At 33.6% G+C, this 21,513-nt stretch overlaps 3 protein-coding genes across 15 annotated transcripts in view; 1 reads left to right on the forward strand and 2 right to left on the reverse strand.

The window, feature by feature from the left end:
• Positions 1-21,513, reverse strand: part of LOC141447722 (uncharacterized) — a 610,137-nt gene that overhangs the window by 459,243 nt on the left and 129,381 nt on the right. The window lies entirely within an intron of this gene.
• LOC141448103 (uncharacterized) lies at positions 6,752-9,111 on the reverse strand. Its single transcript, XM_074116175.1, has 2 exons — positions 7,240-9,111; positions 6,752-7,124 (listed from the first exon to the last, which is right to left on the reverse strand). The coding sequence occupies exon 1, from the start codon at positions 8,795-8,797 to the stop codon at positions 8,174-8,176; it is 624 nt and encodes a 207-aa protein (XP_073972276.1). The 5' UTR covers positions 8,798-9,111; the 3' UTR covers positions 6,752-7,124; positions 7,240-8,173.
• Positions 9,111-11,873, forward strand: LOC141448105 (uncharacterized). The gene is made up of 2 exons (XM_074116176.1): positions 9,111-11,387; positions 11,503-11,873. Exon 1 carries the CDS (start codon positions 9,830-9,832, stop codon positions 10,451-10,453), a length of 624 nt encoding a protein of 207 aa, XP_073972277.1. The 5' UTR covers positions 9,111-9,829; the 3' UTR covers positions 10,454-11,387; positions 11,503-11,873.

A 21,513-nucleotide genomic window follows, 5' to 3' on the forward strand; every position in this document is an offset into this window, starting at 1 on the left:
CTTTATAAATAAAGAAAAAAAAAAAAGAAGTTAATATTTAATACAAAGTTTTTAGTATCCCATAATTGAAAAAATATATATCTATCCCTAAATTTAAAATGCACAACTTAAATCTCTTTCTTTCCCAACTAAAAGAAAAAATAGTTATTAAATAAAATAAATCGAAAGTTTCAAATAACTGATTATCGATTTACGAAAAAGAGAGAAAGAGACAGAAAAAAGATGTCTGTCAGTATGTTCGTAAAAGAATTCAATATTACGGAAGTTTGAAGAAAAAAAAAAAATATTCTCTCGATATAAATATCATAAAATCTCGAAATTTGGTCAAGAAATTTTTTATAAGTTGAATGTCACAAAAAAAGAAGTGGAGATAAGAAAATAAAAAAATAAAAGTTCGAGTCTAAGAAAGCCAATACTTTGAGAAATACTTTAAAAGAGAAGTTAGTCGCAGAGTGACCTATCTATGTCACACTATGTTCAAAGTTTGAACTTTTTTTTTTAACTTAACTCTCCCCCCCCCACAAACACACAAAGCTCCCTCCCCTCCCACACCAAATTGAAAAGACGTCTTTCTATTTTTTTTCCCCCCTTGTCTTTTGTTCGCTTTTGAAAGGTAGACAGAGAATGGTTCTATTGTCGCCATGGTACTGGATATTGATCACCTGTTTTCTCAATTGATTTATGGATTTTTTTTTCTTTTTCTCAATGAAAGCTTCAGTCACCGGAAATTATTGAACAGTATCCTATTCTGTATTAAAATATGTTTCTAAAAAGTGGATGAATATTTGAAGAAAATTTTATAGAATCATGAAAATTTGAATACATTCTTTTTAAATAGAAATTTAATGAATTTACCCATTTACCTTTGAACTTAGTAAGCGCATGGCACATAGGTAGATCTTTAATAATAATAATAAATATAGGGAAGGGATTAACTATGCGGTTAGCATACTGGACTCCCACGCGGAGGTCCTGGATTCGAATCCAGCTGCTGACCCTTAGATTTTTCTCTTCCTAGGAGCTTCTTACAGCTCAATGTCCCAGTGTGTCTGTAACGACAGAACACTGTAAGGAGGCCGGCAGTGCACTGGAAAAAAAAAAGCTCCGGGCGCCAATAACCTTAGATGTTGACGCGCCTAAAAATCATTTAAAAAAAATAAGGATAATAATTATTTTATCTATGGAGGGGGAAATGGTGCATCTAAATACCTGTATATATCGTCAAACATTCGTTTCCTTTCTACCACATAACGTGGACATATCATTATTACATGTTTGAAATCTTCCTCCTCATTGCAATCTACGCAAAGAGGAGAGGACCTTCTGTTGATCCTGTGTAGATACGATCCGCACACCGCGTGGTTCGCTCTCAGCCTGCTTATTGTCGTAACAACCCATTTATTAGTGACAGTTCCCTTAAACCATGGTTGTCTCGGTAACTGATCTGCCATAGTTTTATAGAATCTACCTTTATCACCATTATTGTAATCTGTCTGCCATTTTTGTAGTGCTGCTTTTGCAATTATACCCTTGATATCGGTGTGTGGTAATTTATAATTAGCCATTTCCCCACTATTGGTGGCTTCCTTTGCAAGTGTATCAACAATTTCATTCTCTTTTATACCACAATGACCTCTTACCCACAAAAAATTAATGCAGACTCCCTTCTCTTTAAAGATGGCAATAGTTTCTACAATCTCTGCGATAATGTGATTCATTCCTGCAGACTGGTTGTGTATATGTGATAATTTACACAACGCACTCTGGCTGTCACTAATAATGGTATATTTTTTCTCCGACAACGAATAAATATATTTTAAAGCCGTTAAAATAGCAATTAGCTCCGCTGTATAGATGGACGCCTCATCTTCTAATTTAATTATCGTAAAATAGTTCCGAACCGGATCATACACAGCACTTCCGACTTTATTATTGATTTTGGACCCATCTGTAAATAAACGATATGAGCCCGGATAATGGGAAGAAATGTAATCTTCGAAGGCCGCGGTTCTCATCTTTTCCGGTACCTTTATCAAGTCGAAGGAAGTGTTAACACTTAATTCGCTCAATAAAAGTAGAGGGAAAATGCGGGTTCTGGCGCACTTTTTTTGTCGTCGAACTGGACGAGCACTTAGACCACGCCCCTACCCCCACCCCTCCCCTTTTTGACCAATCATCGAACTCGACGACCACTTAGGCCACGCCCCCTACCCCCACCCCTCCCCTTTTTGACCAATCATCGAACTCGACGAGGGCTTTTGACCACGCCCCCTACCCCCACCCCTTCCCTTTTTGACCAATCATCGAGTTCGACGACACCACCTTTACCCCCACTCCTTCCCCCACCCTTATTAATTGACCAATCAGCGAATTCGACGACACCTCATTACCCCCACCCTAGCCCTACTCCTATCACATGACACCTACCTTTACCCCCACCACCTCTAGGTCGTCGTATTCGTTGGCCTCTTAAGCTCCTCCTACAAGATGGCGGCTCTCCTAACAGCTGTAGTACACAAGATGGCCGACCTCGTACCAGCTGATGACCACAAGATGGCGGACCTCATACCTCCACCCCCCTCGCCCATTGATAGACAGGAGGGGATTTTTTTTTTTTAATTATTTTTACTTACCTGGGATTCGATCCTACAACCTTCGTACTGGTAGACACGTCATCTGCACCAGTCGGCCACAGTGGTAGTCTCGCTTACTCTAGTTTTGAATGTTCTCTTATGTTTTAACTTGGAATTATTTTTTAAAAAATCTAACCCCCCTCACCAAGAATTTTTTTTTTTATTTAAATTACCCCCACTATCACAAAAATATTGAAAAATTAAAATGGATAACCTCACTTTAGGTAATAGAAAAAACTATTTACTTACCCCCTCCACCTGGACTGCTTCCGCTGCTGATGACGCGACCTACACTCACTGAAAACTAAACCCGAACTGACACTTGGACTGCGATACTAGCATTAACCCCCCACCACAATTACGTCACACTCTAACTAGCCAATAGAATTGCATCTTTTTTTCCAAATGATTACCTCTCTGGACAGGTCTCTGTAGCAAGCCCCCCCCCCTTTCCCTTCCACATCTTTTATCATACCTGTTAATTTATATATATGCCAACATAGCTGAACATGCTCCAACAAGTCTGGACATGTAGCCAGCTGTTTAAACAGGCAAGTAAAAATAATGATGACACATACCATTGTCATATCCTCAACGAGCACAAACATGCTCCAACAAGTCTGGACATGTAGCCAGCTGCCTCTTTCGCTTTAACCGTTTTTTTTTTTGTTATTATGAAGTTAAAAGTAAATTGAACTTTGAACTTTCATATATCTTATTATTATTTCCGTTTACCAACTATACAAACCTGTATGAACATATCATCGGTGTAGTCTCAATATGTGTGATTACCTGAACATGCTCCAACAAGTCCGGACATGTAGCCAGCTGCCTCATTCGCTTTAACCGTTTTTTTTTTGTTATGTGTGATTACCTGAACATGCTCCAACAAGTCTGGACATGTAGCTAGCTGCCTCTTTCGCTTTAACCGTTTTTTTTTTTTTTTGTTATTATGAAGTTAAAAGTAAATTGAACTTTGAACTTTCATATATCTTATTATTATTTCCGTTTACCAACTATACAAACCTGTATGAACATGCTCCAACAAGTCTGGACATGTAGCCAGCTGCCTCATTCGCTTTAACCGTTTTTTTGTTATGTGTGATTACCTGAACATGCTCCAACAAGTCCGGACATGTAGCCAGCTGCCTCATTCGCTTTAACCGTTTTTTGTTATTATGAAGTTAAAAGTAAATTGAACTTTGAACTTATTAATAAAATATAAATAAGTTTTAATTAACTTTTCTTTATTTATAAGTGTATAAAGTAAAAATAAGAATGAACAAACATTAATTAAAACATTTTATTTTTATTTAACGGAAGTATACAAGTAAAATAATAACATTTATTTCACAGTATAAATTTTATTTAAATTCTATGTCATATCTTCCATTATTAAAGCCTTTGTACATTATTAACAGTTTTTTCTTTGATTGTTGGTAATCTTCCACCATTTCATCAGTTATCACTGCCGCAAATCTGCGTGGAAGGAAGATCCTCGTTGGGTAGTCCATTGTCGGGCCAATATAATGTAAATGGGCAACGATGGCATCTCCAAATTTAGTGTTGATTCTTTCGAATTGCTTCACTTCGTATGAGTATCCGGTTCTTAGATCTGATAATTTGCCAATGCCCACAGACCTTGTATTCACATCATTCAAAAAGCTTGCCAACTTAGACATCTGAAAGAAGAATATTATATGAAAGTATCACATCATTATCAAAATATTGTTTCAATAAAAAAAAAGTATTATTACTTACCTTTGAAGTATGAAGTTAACCTCTCGAGCTGTGGGCAACGAATGACGAATTACCTTACAAGCTTCACTACTCTACCGTTACGGATGTCCCCCCCCCCACTCTATGACGTCACTTATAGTTAGCCAATAGAATTGCGTGCTTGTCTTCCCTCTCTCTCTCTTGCAAGTGTCTTTCTCTCTAAGGTGAATCATACCTCCCACCTTTGATGCAGGACTCAACCTGTCCGTTAACTTCATATATGTTTCTTAGAAAAAACAATATTTTTAAAACTGAACTTTGCCCTTATTAGCTTTTATTGCTTTATAAATAATAAAACTTTGAATGTTTTGGAGACTTAAAAACTTACTTTTTAAAAAATGTTAACACGCTTGCACAACATGTTTGAACAGGCACTTAATAACTTACTTTTTAAAAAAAATGTTAACACGCTTGCACAACATGTTTGAACAGGCAAGTAAAAATAATGATGACTCATACCATTGTCATATCCTCAACGAGCACAAACATGCTCCAACAAGTCTGGACATGTAGCCAGCTGCCTCTTTCGCTTTAACCGTTTTTTTTTTTGTTATTATGAAGTTAAAAGTAAATTGAACTTTGAACTTTTTAATAAAATATAAATGTTTTAATTTACTTTTCTTTATTTATCACATAATTTGTATATGGCTTAATATTGCTCAACTTGCATGTCTGAGCTTGCCCTGTTTGAATTGGTCAGTAACTAACTGATGTCTCCCACCCTTGGGCATGACGTCACTTATTGTTAGCCAATAGCATTTCGTGTTTTTATGAAAATGTATTAATTTTCAAATTATCTTCAAGAGAAAAAAAAGTTAAATTACCTGTAAAAAATATAAGTAAATCTATCTTCGTATTATTTATATTCTTATTTGTTTTTTATTTTTAGTATCTATATTGTATATCAAATATGTATATGTAATTGTTTGTGCAATATATATAACTTGATATATTTTGAAATATCGGAGCTCCGAACGCTAAGGAGTCAAGATTAAAAATGAACTATATTGTGCCTAGCAAGAGATTAACATGCCTGCACATGCCAGGCAAAACATGCAAGCGCAGGTCTGATAAGTTTTGTGTCTGTGCTCCACTAAAAAAAGGCCTGCTCTGACATGCCGTTTTCAGACTTTTCTTTTTAAATATCATTATTCTTTTTAATAATTTATTTTATTTCATTATAATGTATTTATTCAAATATTTTATTATTTTATTTTCATGTTATTCATTTTTTTTTTTCAATGTATATTTTTTTTATATAAATTATTTTATTTTATTATTTATTATTTTATTATCATTAGCAAGAAAACAGGGGAAGAAAAAATGAAATAAAAATTTTCTAAATGCAATTTTTTTTTATTATTAAAAAAAAAAGAAATTAGAGATATTCACAATTTTTTTTTTAATATAATCATTTACATTATCAGTTTAACCATTACTTATATACAAACATCTTTTATACAAATACAATACATATATTAAAATTAAATTTTTCTTAATACATTTGAAATTAATATCCAATGTGAAAGAGCATATACATGAAAATGGGTACACATCGTCGGAGTCTTGTTATGAAGAAGACACTGAGTGCCATCGTTTAATGGTCTTAATTGAGAAATTTGAGGGCAATCGAATTCTTCTAGGTTGATTACGTTTCCACAATAATGATTTAAAAATTGTTTTTTCTGGAGTCCTTTTACAAAGATTTTGTTGTAATGGGTAAGATGTTTGTGTAGAATAGCATCTAATTCCACATAGTCCACCTCTCCTTCTTCCCATTTAATTTGATGAAAATTTCTAGTTAACCATGAATTTACTCGGTAACTGAATGCATTTAATGACAGATTTTCTGGCGGTTTAAACAACCAGTGTCCACTTGAAAGATTCTCCATGTCTAAAATAGACAATTCTTTCACGATATACAGTTTTGAGTTGTCTATGAGGCACTGCATGTCTACGACACACGCACCCGACGAGGTCATGATTGCAATTGATACAACTGAATGAAATTTTTAATCGAACTGGCTTGTCTTAACATGTCCCAACGTGCACAAACATGATATTGCAATTGATACTTCTGAATGAAATTTATAAGTAACTGGCTTGTCTTAACATGCCCCAACGTGCACAGACATGGAATTTATTACATTTTCCTCTAAATAATTAAAATATTTTTTTTTTTATAAACTTAATTTTTCTTTCTTTTTTTTTTTTAACTAAATTATTTTTTTTAAAAATTTTATAACAGAAATCTTGCACTAAAAGTATTATTTAAAAAAAATATATATATCTTCCAATTTTACATAATTTCTTTCATTTTTTTTTTTTTATATATATCACATAAAAATAAAAATAACTTAAATAAAAATAAAATTAAAATAACACTTAAAAGAATTCCAAATCATATCGGCGATTTTTTATTCCTTTATAGAGCAAAGCTATTTTTCTGTTTGTAACATCATAATCGTCGATAATTTCTTTCGTAAACATATCGGTGAATCTATTTGGCAGGAAAACTATATTTGGTTCGTCCTCAAACTGTGTAGGTCCAACATACGATCTGATGTGTGCTATTATGGCTTTTCCATATTTAGTGTTAATCTTATCAAATTTAACTATTTCATAGCTAACTCCTACGCGAAGGTCGGCAAGCCTACCAATCTGTGAGGAGCTTTGGTTAGCATCGTTGAGGTACGCTGCCAAAGTCGACATCTGAAGGGAATTTTGAAAAAAGTACATATGTAATTAGAAAAATAATATTTTAATTCAATCACTGTGAAGTGTATAAAGATTTATGTAAGTATAAAATAGTAGTATAAATACTTACTTTTAAGTATTGATAAAATTTAATTTAATCCGCCTGGGTCGAGTTCTAGAGAAGAAATGATGTTGAATCCTTTATCCTATACCCCCACTACCAGTCACAAAGCCGACATGTCAGTGCAAGTCTAATAACTAGTTCAAAATTCAATTGCTAATACAGTTGTGCATAAACATGTTTACACCTGCATAGACCTGATTAGCTTCAGTAATCATTTAATGCATGGGTTTTGTAAATTGTACGGAATACAAAAGTAATGATAGTAGTTTTAAGCACTCATTGTACATAATTTATTTTGTCTCTCAATTAAGATTACAAAGTAGAATATAAATATAATTACCATTAAAACTTGAAGTTGCTCAAAGAATAAAATAATGTTATTATCCAGAATATGGTCAAATATTATGGAATTTTGTACAGATTCTTAAGATTTAGCAATAAATGCAAGTGCTTATCATCGTCGTTGAAGGTTAATACTACTTTTTTCATGTCTCACCAGATTTTATTATAGGTGCTTGGAAAAAATTATGATAATAATCGGTATTGACAAATTGAATTTCACAATATATTATTTTTTATGAAAGACTTGCTTCTTTTTTCATCTCATTTTGCTTGGAGTAATCAATGACAATATAAAATGTTACAAATTAATTTGGTGAAAAGGATCTAAGAACTGTGAGCTAGCCTGTCTTTGAATTTGAACTATACATGACAACATAAAATATTCCCAGTACTACACAGAAGTACTTAATTATAATCTGTAACGTAATATTATATAAGAAAAAGTTTTTAAAAGAGGGTAGGCATGAATGAATACATAACTCAAAAGGTAGCGTACTATTTTTTCATATCTTAGGAAAAAAACTGTCACTAAATATTTTCTTCTTCTTTTTTCTGGTGTTCGTGTCGTTTATGGCGAATGAAGAAGGCTGGATGAGATCTAGCAGTTGTTGCCTAAAGGTTGGAAATGATTCACTCTTAAGAGGACTCCATCGAACTTTTTGATTGTCCATCCACTTTCCTTAAGTGAGGATTCCTCCATTTCGGAAATCATCTTATCAAAGCCTTCTCTTAGAGACTTTTCAATAGAGGAGTCTTTGCAAATTATCTTGTTTTTTGTCTTGAATGCGCAATTAGTTGTTTCCTCTTTCATATTTTCAAATGTAGCCTCCAAAACCAAATTATATTTTATTGCGGTTTTATCGCCATCCATGGCACTTTCAATCAGTCGATGCAATGTTTCTTGCTTACCTGCTAGAAACTCCATTACATCAACTTCTCCAGAGCACGGTATGAAGAAGGTTCTCAGAGTTCCACCAAACGACGATTCCACTTCGTATAATTGTCCTTGTGCGGCGTCCAATCGTGCTTTTTTGGTTAAGTTGGCCGGCGCTTTCTGTCCACAGCTACGAATGTGACAGTTTAAAGTTTTCTTAGTAGAATAAAACTCGCCGCATGCCACACATTGGAAACGAGTCTGACGCTTCAGACATGTTTTTTCATGGCGTTTATTGGAAAATGCTCTTGAAAATATTTTATTGCAATGGCTGCATTCAAAAGACATAATGATAGAATTATTTGAACAAAGTTTAAAAATTAAGAAACAAATCTGTAACAAATTGTATGCTCAACTTAAGAATGTATGAATGCTGTAGCTTAGTAGATATAATTGCGGTTCTTGAAATCAAAGGGTTTAAGTGTACAAGTGTCTAACGAATTAACAGCTTGCGCACAGTCATAGAACTAATAAAAAATGCATACTTCGCAACACTTTTATCGTGCAAGGGATTAAAATCGATATTAGCGTTTCTGTCGGCAAAAAAATAATAAATAAATCTAAGATCTGAACTGGTGGTAACATGCATGTTATAGCCCCCCCCCCCACTAACTTAGGTTAGGTTATGATAGTGTAAGTTGCGTTTGATTAGGTTGGATTAGGTTAGGTTAGGTTAGGTTAGGGTTAGGCTAAATTATCGAATTTACAATTAAATACAATTTAGTACTGTTAAATTCGATTAGGTTGGGTTAGGTTAGGTTAGGTTAGGGTTAGTCTAAGTTATCGAATTTAATACAATTTACAATTAAATAGGCTAAATTCGATAACTTAGACTAACCCTAACCTAACCTAACCTAACCCAACCTAATCGAATTTAACAGTACTAAATTGTATTTAATTGTAAATTCGATAATTTAGCCTAACCCTAACCTAACCTAACCTAACCTAATCCAACCTAATCAAACGCAACTTACACTATCATAACCTAACCTAAGTTAGTGGGGGGGGGGGGCTATAACATGCATGTTACCACCAGTTCAGATCTTAGATTTATTTATTATTTTTTTGCCGACAGAAACGCTAATATCGATTTTAATCCCTTGCACGATAAAAGTGTTGCGAAGTATGCATTTTTTATTAGTTCTATGACTGTGCGCAAGCTGTTAATTCGTTAGACACTTGTACACTTAAACCCTTTGATTTCAAGAACCGCAATTATATCTACTAAGCTACAGCATTCATACATTCTTAAGTTGAGCATACAATTTGTTACAGATTTGTTTCTTAATTTTTAAACTTTGTTCAAATAATTCTATCATTATGTCTTTTGAATGCAGCCATTGCAATAAAATATTTTCAAGAGCATTTTCCAATAAACGCCATGAAAAAACATGTCTGAAGCGTCAGACTCGTTTCCAATGTGTGGCATGCGGCGAGTTTTATTCTACTAAGAAAACTTTAAACTGTCACATTCGTAGCTGTGGACAGAAAGCGCCGGCCAACTTAACCAAAAAAGCACGATTGGACGCCGCACAAGGACAATTATACGAAGTGGAATCGTCGTTTGGTGGAACTCTGAGAACCTTCTTCATACCGTGCTCTGGAGAAGTTGATGTAATGGAGTTTCTAGCAGGTAAGCAAGAAACATTGCATCGACTGATTGAAAGTGCCATGGATGGCGATAAAACCGCAATAAAATATAATTTGGTTTTGGAGGCTACATTTGAAAATATGAAAGAGGAAACAACTAATTGCGCATTCAAGACAAAAAACAAGATAATTTGCAAAGACTCCTCTATTGAAAAGTCTCTAAGAGAAGGCTTTGATAAGATGATTTCCGAAATGGAGGAATCCTCACTTAAGGAAAGTGGATGGACAATCAAAAAGTTCGATGGAGTCCTCTTAAGAGTGAATCATTTCCAACCTTTAGGCAACAACTGCTAGATCTCATCCAGCCTTCTTCATTCGCCATAAACGACACGAACACCAGAAAAAAGAAGAAGAAAATATTTAGTGACAGTTTTTTTCCTAAGATATGAAAAAATAGTACGCTACCTTTTGAGTTATGTATTCATTCATGCCTACCCTCTTTTAAAAACTTTTTCTTATATAATATTACGTTACAGATTATAATTAAGTACTTCTGTGTAGTACTGGGAATATTTTATGTTGTCATGTATAGTTCAAATTCAAAGACAGGCTAGCTCACAGTTCTTAGATCCTTTTCACCAAATTAATTTGTAACATTTTATATTGTCATTGATTACTCCAAGCAAAATGAGATGAAAAAAGAAGCAAGTCTTTCATAAAAAATAATATATTGTGAAATTCAATTTGTCAATACCGATTATTATCATAATTTTTTCCAAGCACCTATAATAAAATCTGGTGAGACATGAAAAAAGTAGTATTAACCTTCAACGACGATGATAAGCACTTGCATTTATTGCTAAATCTTAAGAATCTGTACAAAATTCCATAATATTTGACCATATTCTGGATAATAACATTATTTTATTCTTTGAGCAACTTCAAGTTTTAATGGTAATTATATTTATATTCTACTTTGTAATCTTAATTGAGAGACAAAATAAATTATGTACAATGAGTGCTTAAAACTACTATCATTACTTTTGTATTCCGTACAATTTACAAAACCCATGCATTAAATGATTACTGAAGCTAATCAGGTCTATGCAGGTGTAAACATGTTTATGCACAACTGTATTAGCAATTGAATTTTGAACTAGTTATTAGACTTGCACTGACATGTCGGCTTTGTGACTGGTAGTGGGGGTATAGGATAAAGGATTCAACATCATTTCTTCTCTAGAACTCGACCCAGGCGGATTAAATTAAATTTTATCAATACTTAAAAGTAAGTATTTATACTACTATTTTATACTTACATAAATCTTTATACACTTCACAGTGATTGAATTAAAATATTATTTTTCTAATTACATATGTACTTTTTTCAAAATTCCCTTCAGATGTCGACTTTGGCAGCGTACCTCAACGATGCTAACCAAAGCTCCTCACAGATTGGTAGGCTTGCCGACCTTCGCGTAGGAGTTAGCTATGAAATAGTTAAATTTGATAAGATTAACACTAAATATGGAAAAGCCATAATAGCACACATCAGATCGTATGTTGGACCTACACAGTTTGAGGACGAACCAAATATAGTTTTCCTGCCAAATAGATTCACCGATATGTTTACGAAAGAAATTATCGACGATTATGATGTTACAAACAGAAAAATAGCTTTGCTCTATAAAGGAATAAAAAATCGCCGATATGATTTGGAATTCTTTTAAGTGTTATTTTAATTTTATTTTTATTTAAGTTATTTTTATTTTTATGTGATATATATAAAAAAAAAAAATGAAAGAAATTATGTAAAATTGGAAGATATATATATTTTTTTTAAATAATACTTTTAGTGCAAGATTTCTGTTATAAAATTTTTAAAAAAAATAATTTAGTTAAAAAAAAAAAAGAAAGAAAAATTAAGTTTATAAAAAAAAAAATATTTTAATTATTTAGAGGAAAATGTAATAAATTCCATGTCTGTGCACGTTGGGGCATGTTAAGACAAGCCAGTTACTTATAAATTTCATTCAGAAGTATCAATTGCAATATCATGTTTGTGCACGTTGGGACATGTTAAGACAAGCCAGTTCGATTAAAAATTTCATTCAGTTGTATCAATTGCAATCATGACCTCGTCGGGTGCGTGTGTCGTAGACATGCAGTGCCTCATAGACAACTCAAAACTGTATATCGTGAAAGAATTGTCTATTTTAGACATGGAGAATCTTTCAAGTGGACACTGGTTGTTTAAACCGCCAGAAAATCTGTCATTAAATGCATTCAGTTACCGAGTAAATTCATGGTTAACTAGAAATTTTCATCAAATTAAATGGGAAGAAGGAGAGGTGGACTATGTGGAATTAGATGCTATTCTACACAAACATCTTACCCATTACAACAAAATCTTTGTAAAAGGACTCCAGAAAAAACAATTTTTAAATCATTATTGTGGAAACGTAATCAACCTAGAAGAATTCGATTGCCCTCAAATTTCTCAATTAAGACCATTAAACGATGGCACTCAGTGTCTTCTTCATAACAAGACTCCGACGATGTGTACCCATTTTCATGTATATGCTCTTTCACATTGGATATTAATTTCAAATGTATTAAGAAAAATTTAATTTTAATATATGTATTGTATTTGTATAAAAGATGTTTGTATATAAGTAATGGTTAAACTGATAATGTAAATGATTATATTAAAAAAAAAATTGTGAATATCTCTAATTTCTTTTTTTTTTAATAATAAAAAAAAATTGCATTTAGAAAATTTTTATTTCATTTTTTCTTCCCCTGTTTTCTTGCTAATGATAATAAAATAATAAATAATAAAATAAAATAATTTATATAAAAAAAATATACATTGAAAAAAAAAAATGAATAACATGAAAATAAAATAATAAAATATTTGAATAAATACATTATAATGAAATAAAATAAATTATTAAAAAGAATAATGATATTTAAAAAGAAAAGTCTGAAAACGGCATGTCAGAGCAGGCCTTTTTTTAGTGGAGCACAGACACAAAACTTATCAGACCTGCGCTTGCATGTTTTGCCTGGCATGTGCAGGCATGTTAATCTCTTGCTAGGCACAATATAGTTCATTTTTAATCTTGACTCCTTAGCGTTCGGAGCTCCGATATTTCAAAATATATCAAGTTATATATATTGCACAAACAATTACATATACATATTTGATATACAATATAGATACTAAAAATAAAAAACAAATAAGAATATAAATAATACGAAGATAGATTTACTTATATTTTTTACAGGTAATTTAACTTTTTTTTCTCTTGAAGATAATTTGAAAATTAATACATTTTCATAAAAACACGAAATGCTATTGGCTAACAATAAGTGACGTCATGCCCAAGGGTGGGAGACATCAGTTAGTTACTGACCAATTCAAACAGGGCAAGCTCAGACATGCAAGTTGAGCAATATTAAGCCATATACAAATTATGTGATAAATAAAGAAAAGTAAATTAAAACATTTATATTTTATTAAAAAGTTCAAAGTTCAATTTACTTTTAACTTCATAATAACAAAAAAAAAAACGGTTAAAGCGAAAGAGGCAGCTGGCTACATGTCCAGACTTGTTGGAGCATGTTTGTGCTCGTTGAGGATATGACAATGGTATGAGTCATCATTATTTTTACTTGCCTGTTCAAACATGTTGTGCAAGCGTGTTAACATTTTTTTTAAAAAGTAAGTTATTAAGTGCCTGTTCAAACATGTTGTGCAAGCGTGTTAACATTTTTTAAAAAGTAAGTTTTTAAGTCTCCAAAACATTCAAAGTTTTATTATTTATAAAGCAATAAAAGCTAATAAGGGCAAAGTTCAGTTTTAAAAATATTGTTTTTTCTAAGAAACATATATGAAGTTAACGGACAGGTTGAGTCCTGCATCAAAGGTGGGAGGTATGATTCACCTTAGAGAGAAAGACACTTGCAAGAGAGAGAGAGGGAAGACAAGCACGCAATTCTATTGGCTAACTATAAGTGACGTCATAGAGTGGGGGGGGGGGACATCCGTAACGGTAGAGTAGTGAAGCTTGTAAGGTAATTCGTCATTCGTTGCCCACAGCTCGAGAGGTTAACTTCATACTTCAAAGGTAAGTAATAATACTTTTTTTTTATTGAAACAATATTTTGATAATGATGTGATACTTTCATATAATATTCTTCTTTCAGATGTCTAAGTTGGCAAGCTTTTTGAATGATGTGAATACAAGGTCTGTGGGCATTGGCAAATTATCAGATCTAAGAACCGGATACTCATACGAAGTGAAGCAATTCGAAAGAATCAACACTAAATTTGGAGATGCCATCGTTGCCCATTTACATTATATTGGCCCGACAATGGACTACCCAACGAGGATCTTCCTTCCACGCAGATTTGCGGCAGTGATAACTGATGAAATGGTGGAAGATTACCAACAATCAAAGAAAAAACTGTTAATAATGTACAAAGGCTTTAATAATGGAAGATATGACATAGAATTTAAATAAAATTTATACTGTGAAATAAATGTTATTATTTTACTTGTATACTTCCGTTAAATAAAAATAAAATGTTTTAATTAATGTTTGTTCATTCTTATTTTTACTTTATACACTTATAAATAAAGAAAAGTTAATTAAAACTTATTTATATTTTATTAATAAGTTCAAAGTTCAATTTACTTTTAACTTCATAATAACAAAAAACGGTTAAAGCGAATGAGGCAGCTGGCTACATGTCCGGACTTGTTGGAGCATGTTCAGGTAATCACACATAACAAAAAAACGGTTAAAGCGAATGAGGCAGCTGGCTACATGTCCAGACTTGTTGGAGCATGTTCATACAGGTTTGTATAGTTGGTAAACGGAAATAATAATAAGATATATGAAAGTTCAAAGTTCAATTTACTTTTAACTTCATAATAACAAAAAAAAAAAAAAACGGTTAAAGCGAAAGAGGCAGCTAGCTACATGTCCAGACTTGTTGGAGCATGTTCAGGTAATCACACATAACAAAAAAAAAACGGTTAAAGCGAATGAGGCAGCTGGCTACATGTCCGGACTTGTTGGAGCATGTTCAGGTAATCACACATATTGAGACTACACCGATGATATGTTCATACAGGTTTGTATAGTTGGTAAACGGAAATAATAATAAGATATATGAAAGTTCAAAGTTCAATTTACTTTTAACTTCATAATAACAAAAAAAAAAAAACGGTTAAAGCGAAAGAGGCAGCTGGCTACATGTCCAGACTTGTTGGAGCATGTTTGTGCTCGTTGAGGATATGACAATGGTATGTGTCATCATTATTTTTACTTGCCTGTTTAAACAGCTGGCTACATGTCCAGACTTGTTGGAGCATGTTCAGCTATGTTGGCATATATATAAATTAACAGGTATGATAAAAGATGTGGAAGGGAAAGGGGGGGGGGCTTGCTACAGAGACCTGTCCAGAGAGGTAATCATTTGGAAAAAAAGATGCAATTCTATTGGCTAGTTAGAGTGTGACGTAATTGTGGTGGGGGGTTAATGCTAGTATCGCAGTCCAAGTGTCAGTTCGGGTTTAGTTTTCAGTGAGTGTAGGTCGCGTCATCAGCAGCGGAAGCAGTCCAGGTGGAGGGGGTAAGTAAATAGTTTTTTCTATTACCTAAAGTGAGGTTATCCATTTTAATTTTTCAATATTTTTGTGATAGTGGGGGTAATTTAAATAAAAAAAAAAATTCTTGGTGAGGGGGGTTAGATTTTTTAAAAAATAATTCCAAGTTAAAACATAAGAGAACATTCAAAACTAGAGTAAGCGAGACTACCACTGTGGCCGACTGGTGCAGATGACGTGTCTACCAGTACGAAGGTTGTAGGATCGAATCCCAGGTAAGTAAAAATAATTAAAAAAAAAAAATCCCCTCCTGTCTATCAATGGGCGAGGGGGGTGGAGGTATGAGGTCCGCCATCTTGTGGTCATCAGCTGGTACGAGGTCGGCCATCTTGTGTACTACAGCTGTTAGGAGAGCCGCCATCTTGTAGGAGGAGCTTAAGAGGCCAACGAATACGACGACCTAGAGGTGGTGGGGGTAAAGGTAGGTGTCATGTGATAGGAGTAGGGCTAGGGTGGGGGTAATGAGGTGTCGTCGAATTCGCTGATTGGTCAATTAATAAGGGTGGGGGAAGGAGTGGGGGTAAAGGTGGTGTCGTCGAACTCGATGATTGGTCAAAAAGGGAAGGGGTGGGGGTAGGGGGCGTGGTCAAAAGCCCTCGTCGAGTTCGATGATTGGTCAAAAAGGGGAGGGGTGGGGGTAGGGGGCGTGGCCTAAGTGGTCGTCGAGTTTGATGATTGGTCAAAAAGGGGAGGGGTGGGGGTAGGGGCGTGGTCTAAGTGCTCGTCCAGTTCGACGACAAAAAAAGTGCGCCAGAACCCGCATTTTCCCTCTACTAATAAATGTTCGTATTTTAAGTTGTACACATCTAACTTATTATTAGAATATACCTTATCTCTAAAGGTAGAGATTCTAATAAAACTTTCTGTGTAAATGGGGCCTTTCTTTTTTGTCCAATATTTGTGAGTGAGGACTTCGGTATTTAATTGGCTTATTTTGTTATAAATTATTCGGTTCGTGGCTAATTTTTTTAAGACATATCGATCGGACAGTACTTCTATTCTATAAGCGAGCGGTAATTCGCCAGCCTCTGCGTACATTACGTCCACAGGTGTGCTGTTCAAGAATCCGAGACACAATCTGATACATTTAGTAGGTATATATTAAATAATGAACCACTCGAATTTTAGCTACTAAATTTTTAATACACTTTGTTGTAATTTCGTGGCAATCTTACAATAATTGATGACTGTAATCCAGCTATAGACTCCATTTAGATATTTTACTAAATCATCTTTCGGCAATATCTCTTGATTAACACATGTTATTCTGGGACAGTTAGCTGTCATAGCTGTAGATTTTTAATTTTCATTTAAAAAAATTGTTTTTACTACAAATAACCTGCTGAGGAGTCGGTTAGTCTTCTCTCGCTAAAGTCTACCGCCTTAATTATAATGGACCGTCTTATCACGAAATAAGAAGTAAATACGCAAGTAAAATTAAAAAAAAAAAAAAAAAAAAAAAAAAAAAATTTGTGCCAATCTGCCATTTTACTGAATTTCTAGCGATTTTTCCTTTGCCCAAAAAATATAGTTTCAAAGAAAAATTTTTGATTGCATCAACAGCGATCAAAGAAATTCCACACCGATTACAGTACTTCCCCTTATTATGAGAGAGAGAGCATAATCCCTACAATGTTCCCGGATTCTACCGATCTCTAACTCTAGGCTCTCCCTCTCCGGCACCCATCTATCACACAGAAAGAATGTGTGATAGACGTCATCGAGATCAGAGTCTCCGAAGATACATGACAAGTCTTCAACTTTCCCCCATCTTATACAGGTACGAGGTGAAACACCCGTGCCCTGTAAGAAACTTGGTGAGGTAGTAGTCGACCTCGCCATGCTCTCTTCCGGCCCACTCAGAAGGATTGCCAATGAGCCGTGCAGTCCATCTGCCATTACAACAAAGTGTATTAAAAATTTAGTAGCTAAAATTCGAGTGGTTCATTATTTAATATATACCTACTATTACTATTTATTTTACTTATTTTTATTAATTAATTAAAAATTTATTTAAGCAAAATACTATAACAAAATCTCATGTAGGAAAAGCGGAAATGCTTTTATGAATTTTCGTAATCAAGTTTTCATCTGAAATATTTGAAAATTGGTATTTTAGCATTTTTAATCAAACAAAAAAGTTTTTGAATTTTGTCGATCAGCATGATGGATTGACTCAATTTATTTTAAACGGCCTTATATATATATATATATATATATATATATATTTTAATGAACTTACAGAGAGGGGCCTCTGAGATCAATTTCAAAAGTACCAAACATATGAAAATTGCTTTTAAATATAGTTAATTAAAAATCTGTACAGCAGTTTAAAAGGTATTTTTATTTAAAAGATTTTATTTTCACATTAATATACCTCTTCGAAAACCTTCTGGCAACACTGTCTGAAATATTTCCCTTTTATTTTTGATCACTAACAATTTGTTATTAATTTTGAACTGGCCAAGAAAAGCTTTTGTTAAATTCCAATCTGTGTCACGGACAAAGGTAAACTTTATTAAAATGTTTCATTAAGATACGAATTTTAATTAAAATTTCTGATTTCCATCGGTTCTTTTTCCAGGAGGAATGCTGGGAAACAAACAGGATGATGATGATTAAAGAGAACCTATTGCAAAAAAAAAGAAAAAAAAAAACCATTACTTGCAGCGAACTTGCTAAAAAAAAAAGCTCATAGTTGGGTCATCATCACCAAAAAGCTCATCACTAGTTTGGGTTTGAGGTGAAGACTCCAACCAAAAAGTTTTAGACAGATTTCAGACACCTAGTTTCGAGACCAATTAACGATGTGACTTGTAGGCTTGAACAGCTATACCTCAAAGAAAACTACACGGGCCTTATAGATGATCCTTATCCCAAGAAATAGCCATCAGGTCAGTTAAAGAAAACTACACGGGCCTTATAGATGATCCTTATCCCAAGAAATAGCCATCAGCTCAGTTAAAGAAAACTCCACGGGCCTTATATATGATCCTTATCCCAGGAAATAGCCATCAGGTCAGTTAAAGAAAACTCCACGGGCCTTATATATGATCCTTATCCCAAGAAATAGCCATCAGGTCAGTTAAAAAAAACTCCACGGGCCTTATATGATCCTTATCCCAAGAAATAGCCATCGGGTCAGTTAAAGAAAACTCCACGGCCCTTATATATGATCCTTATCCCAAGAAATAGCCATCAGGTCAGTTAAAAAAAACTCCACGGGCCTTATATGATCCTTATCCCAAGAAATAGCCATCGGGTCAGTTAAAGAAAACTCCACGGCCCTTATATATGATCCTTATCCCAAGAAATAGCCATCAGGTAAGTTAAAGAAAACTCCACGGGCCTTATATATGATCCTTATCCCAGGAAATAGCCATCGGGTAAGTTAAAGAAAACTCCACGGCCCTTATATATGATCCTTATCCCAGGAAATAGCCATCGGGTAAGTTAAAGAAAACTCCACGGCCCTTATATATGATTCTTATCCCAAGAAATAGCCATCAGGTCAGTTAAAGAAAACTCCACGGCCCTTATATATGATCCTTATCCCAGGAAATAGCCATCGGGTAAGTTAAAGAAAACTCCACGGGCCTTATATATGATCCTTATCCCAGGAAATAGCCATCGGGTAAGTTAAAGAAAACTCCACGGGCCTTATATATGATCCTTATCCCAGGAAATAGCCATCGGGTCAGTTAAAGAAAACTCCACGGGCCTTATATATGATCCTTATCCCAAGAAATAGCCATCGGGTCAGTTAAAGAAAACTCCACGGGCCTTATATATGATCCTTATCCCAGGAAATAGCCATCAGGTCAGTTAAAGAAAACTCCACGGGCCTTATATATGATCCTTATCCCAGGAAATAGCCACCGGATTTTCGCCACCTGGTTTGATAGATAGCCCACAGTACTATAGTGTTCCGCAACCTAAATTCCCAATTCCATATTCAATTCCATCAGGCACGCTTCCAAAAAAAAGTTGTCACTTCAAAAAATCAGTTTCAAAAAATTTAAGAGACATATTTTTTTTTACACAGCTTCACGTGGAAGTCAATCAAGCTGTTTTACCAAAAAAGAATATGTTACAACCTTGCTGAAATATCTTATTTCAGCTAAACGTCTATTTCTGAATTAAAACACCAAAATTTAGACTTCATGTGATTTCCGTTCTTTGACATGTGCTGTTCAAACAACTAACATACAAACAGAGCACCTTTTAAAATCCCCACTTTTTTGGACTATGGTTTATTTCCGGTAAAAAAATCGTAACATCGATTTTTCTTACACTTCCTTTGCAACAACTCAAATCACTTATTGTAAACAAAAAAAAAAAGAAGCAAATAATGAACTCGAAAAGTTTCCACTGATATAAACTTTTAGCCAGTCAATTGTTCATATCGATCTATTTTATTGTGAAATATCTCTAGCTAGAATATTTATCTTAAAATAACTGGGAATGGCATTTCTCTTTTAAATACATAGATCAAAGACATCGGATGGCATTGCTGGCGTACAATAGACAGACATTCCGCAGATTTGTCATTCCTTTGCTCCTCGCATCTTTCACGAATAGTTGGTCTTTTAAGAGAAAATATTTTAGTAACTACTAAAATTATAAAATTTAATTTTAATTAATTCTAAATATATCGATTCAAAACCAGGTACTTAGACAGACATGACTTACTACTATCTTCAGAGCATTAATGAATAAAGCACAGCCATTAAAAATATTTCTCTAAAAATAAAAACGATTTAAATAAACGTTATAAAAGGTAAGAAAATTCGTTCAGAAATGTGGAAACTTCCGGTTTAGGATTTAGCTTCGTACTTAGCATTGGCCAGACATATAATTCTTAAAATTATGATGGTGATAGCATTTCAATTTTAAAGAGAAGTCCGCTTCAAAGTATCCCCAATCAAATTGTCCGAGAAAAATTCTTTCAATTAAATTGAAGGGCTTCCGGTTGACCCCATTTAAATAAAACGTCATCGTCTTCTATAGGGCACCTAAATTGAAATATCAAATTTGAAACTTTCCACAAGTTTTTCTTTAATTATGATGGATACAGACATCCAATAAAGACTGGAATTCTACCCGGAAAAATGGATAAAATGGGATAGGTGTCTTCAAACAAGAAATTTCCTAGTAAAACTTACAATTAATGAAAAAAAAAATCTGCACGATTACAATACATCTCTCAGTAGAGTGAGAGAAAGTAAAAAAAAAAGAACAAAAAAAGTAATAAAAAGTAAAGCGAATCCAAAAAAAAATAGAACATCTTTGATCTCATTGTCAACGAAAGCTTTGCAAAATTTATTGATGACATCAATGTAAATTAGATGTTTTTTTTGGAACATGGCTTCTAGCTATATTTAGTCAATATTGGGACGGACATGTTCAAGAGGACATTTCAGGCCACTTGGTGAAAGTGGTCTTGCACTTCTCCAGAAACCGAAAAAAAAAGACATGGTGTCATCAACATGAATAATAATTTTTTTTAAAAAGTCTCTTAAGGGCCAGGATATTGAAAATTCTTCCCTCTTGTGGTCCTGGACATGAGAACCTATTTCTCAGAAGGATTTTTTTCCTTTTTCACCATCATTTTTTTCATGTCAAGGAGCATTTTAAAATCATTGCAAGAAATTCTTAATTTGACAATAATCTTAACTATAAATGTGAAATTAATTGGAAAGCAAAAGTAAAGTAAAGTAATTGCCTATTATT

The sequence above is a fragment of the Rhodnius prolixus genome, unplaced genomic scaffold (genome assembly GCF_049639745.1).
Source record: "Rhodnius prolixus isolate KJV_2025 unplaced genomic scaffold, Rpr scaffold_13, whole genome shotgun sequence".
In the NCBI taxonomy this organism is placed as follows: Eukaryota; Metazoa; Arthropoda; class Insecta; order Hemiptera; family Reduviidae; genus Rhodnius; species Rhodnius prolixus.

Bases quoted from the DNA above. Each gene is read 5' to 3' on its own strand.
- LOC141448103 (XM_074116175.1), bottom strand. From the start codon at position 8,797: ATGTCTTTTGAATGCAGCCATTGCAATAAAATATTTTCAAGAGCATTT.
- LOC141448105 (XM_074116176.1), top strand. From the start codon at position 9,830: ATGTCTTTTGAATGCAGCCATTGCAATAAAATATTTTCAAGAGCATTT.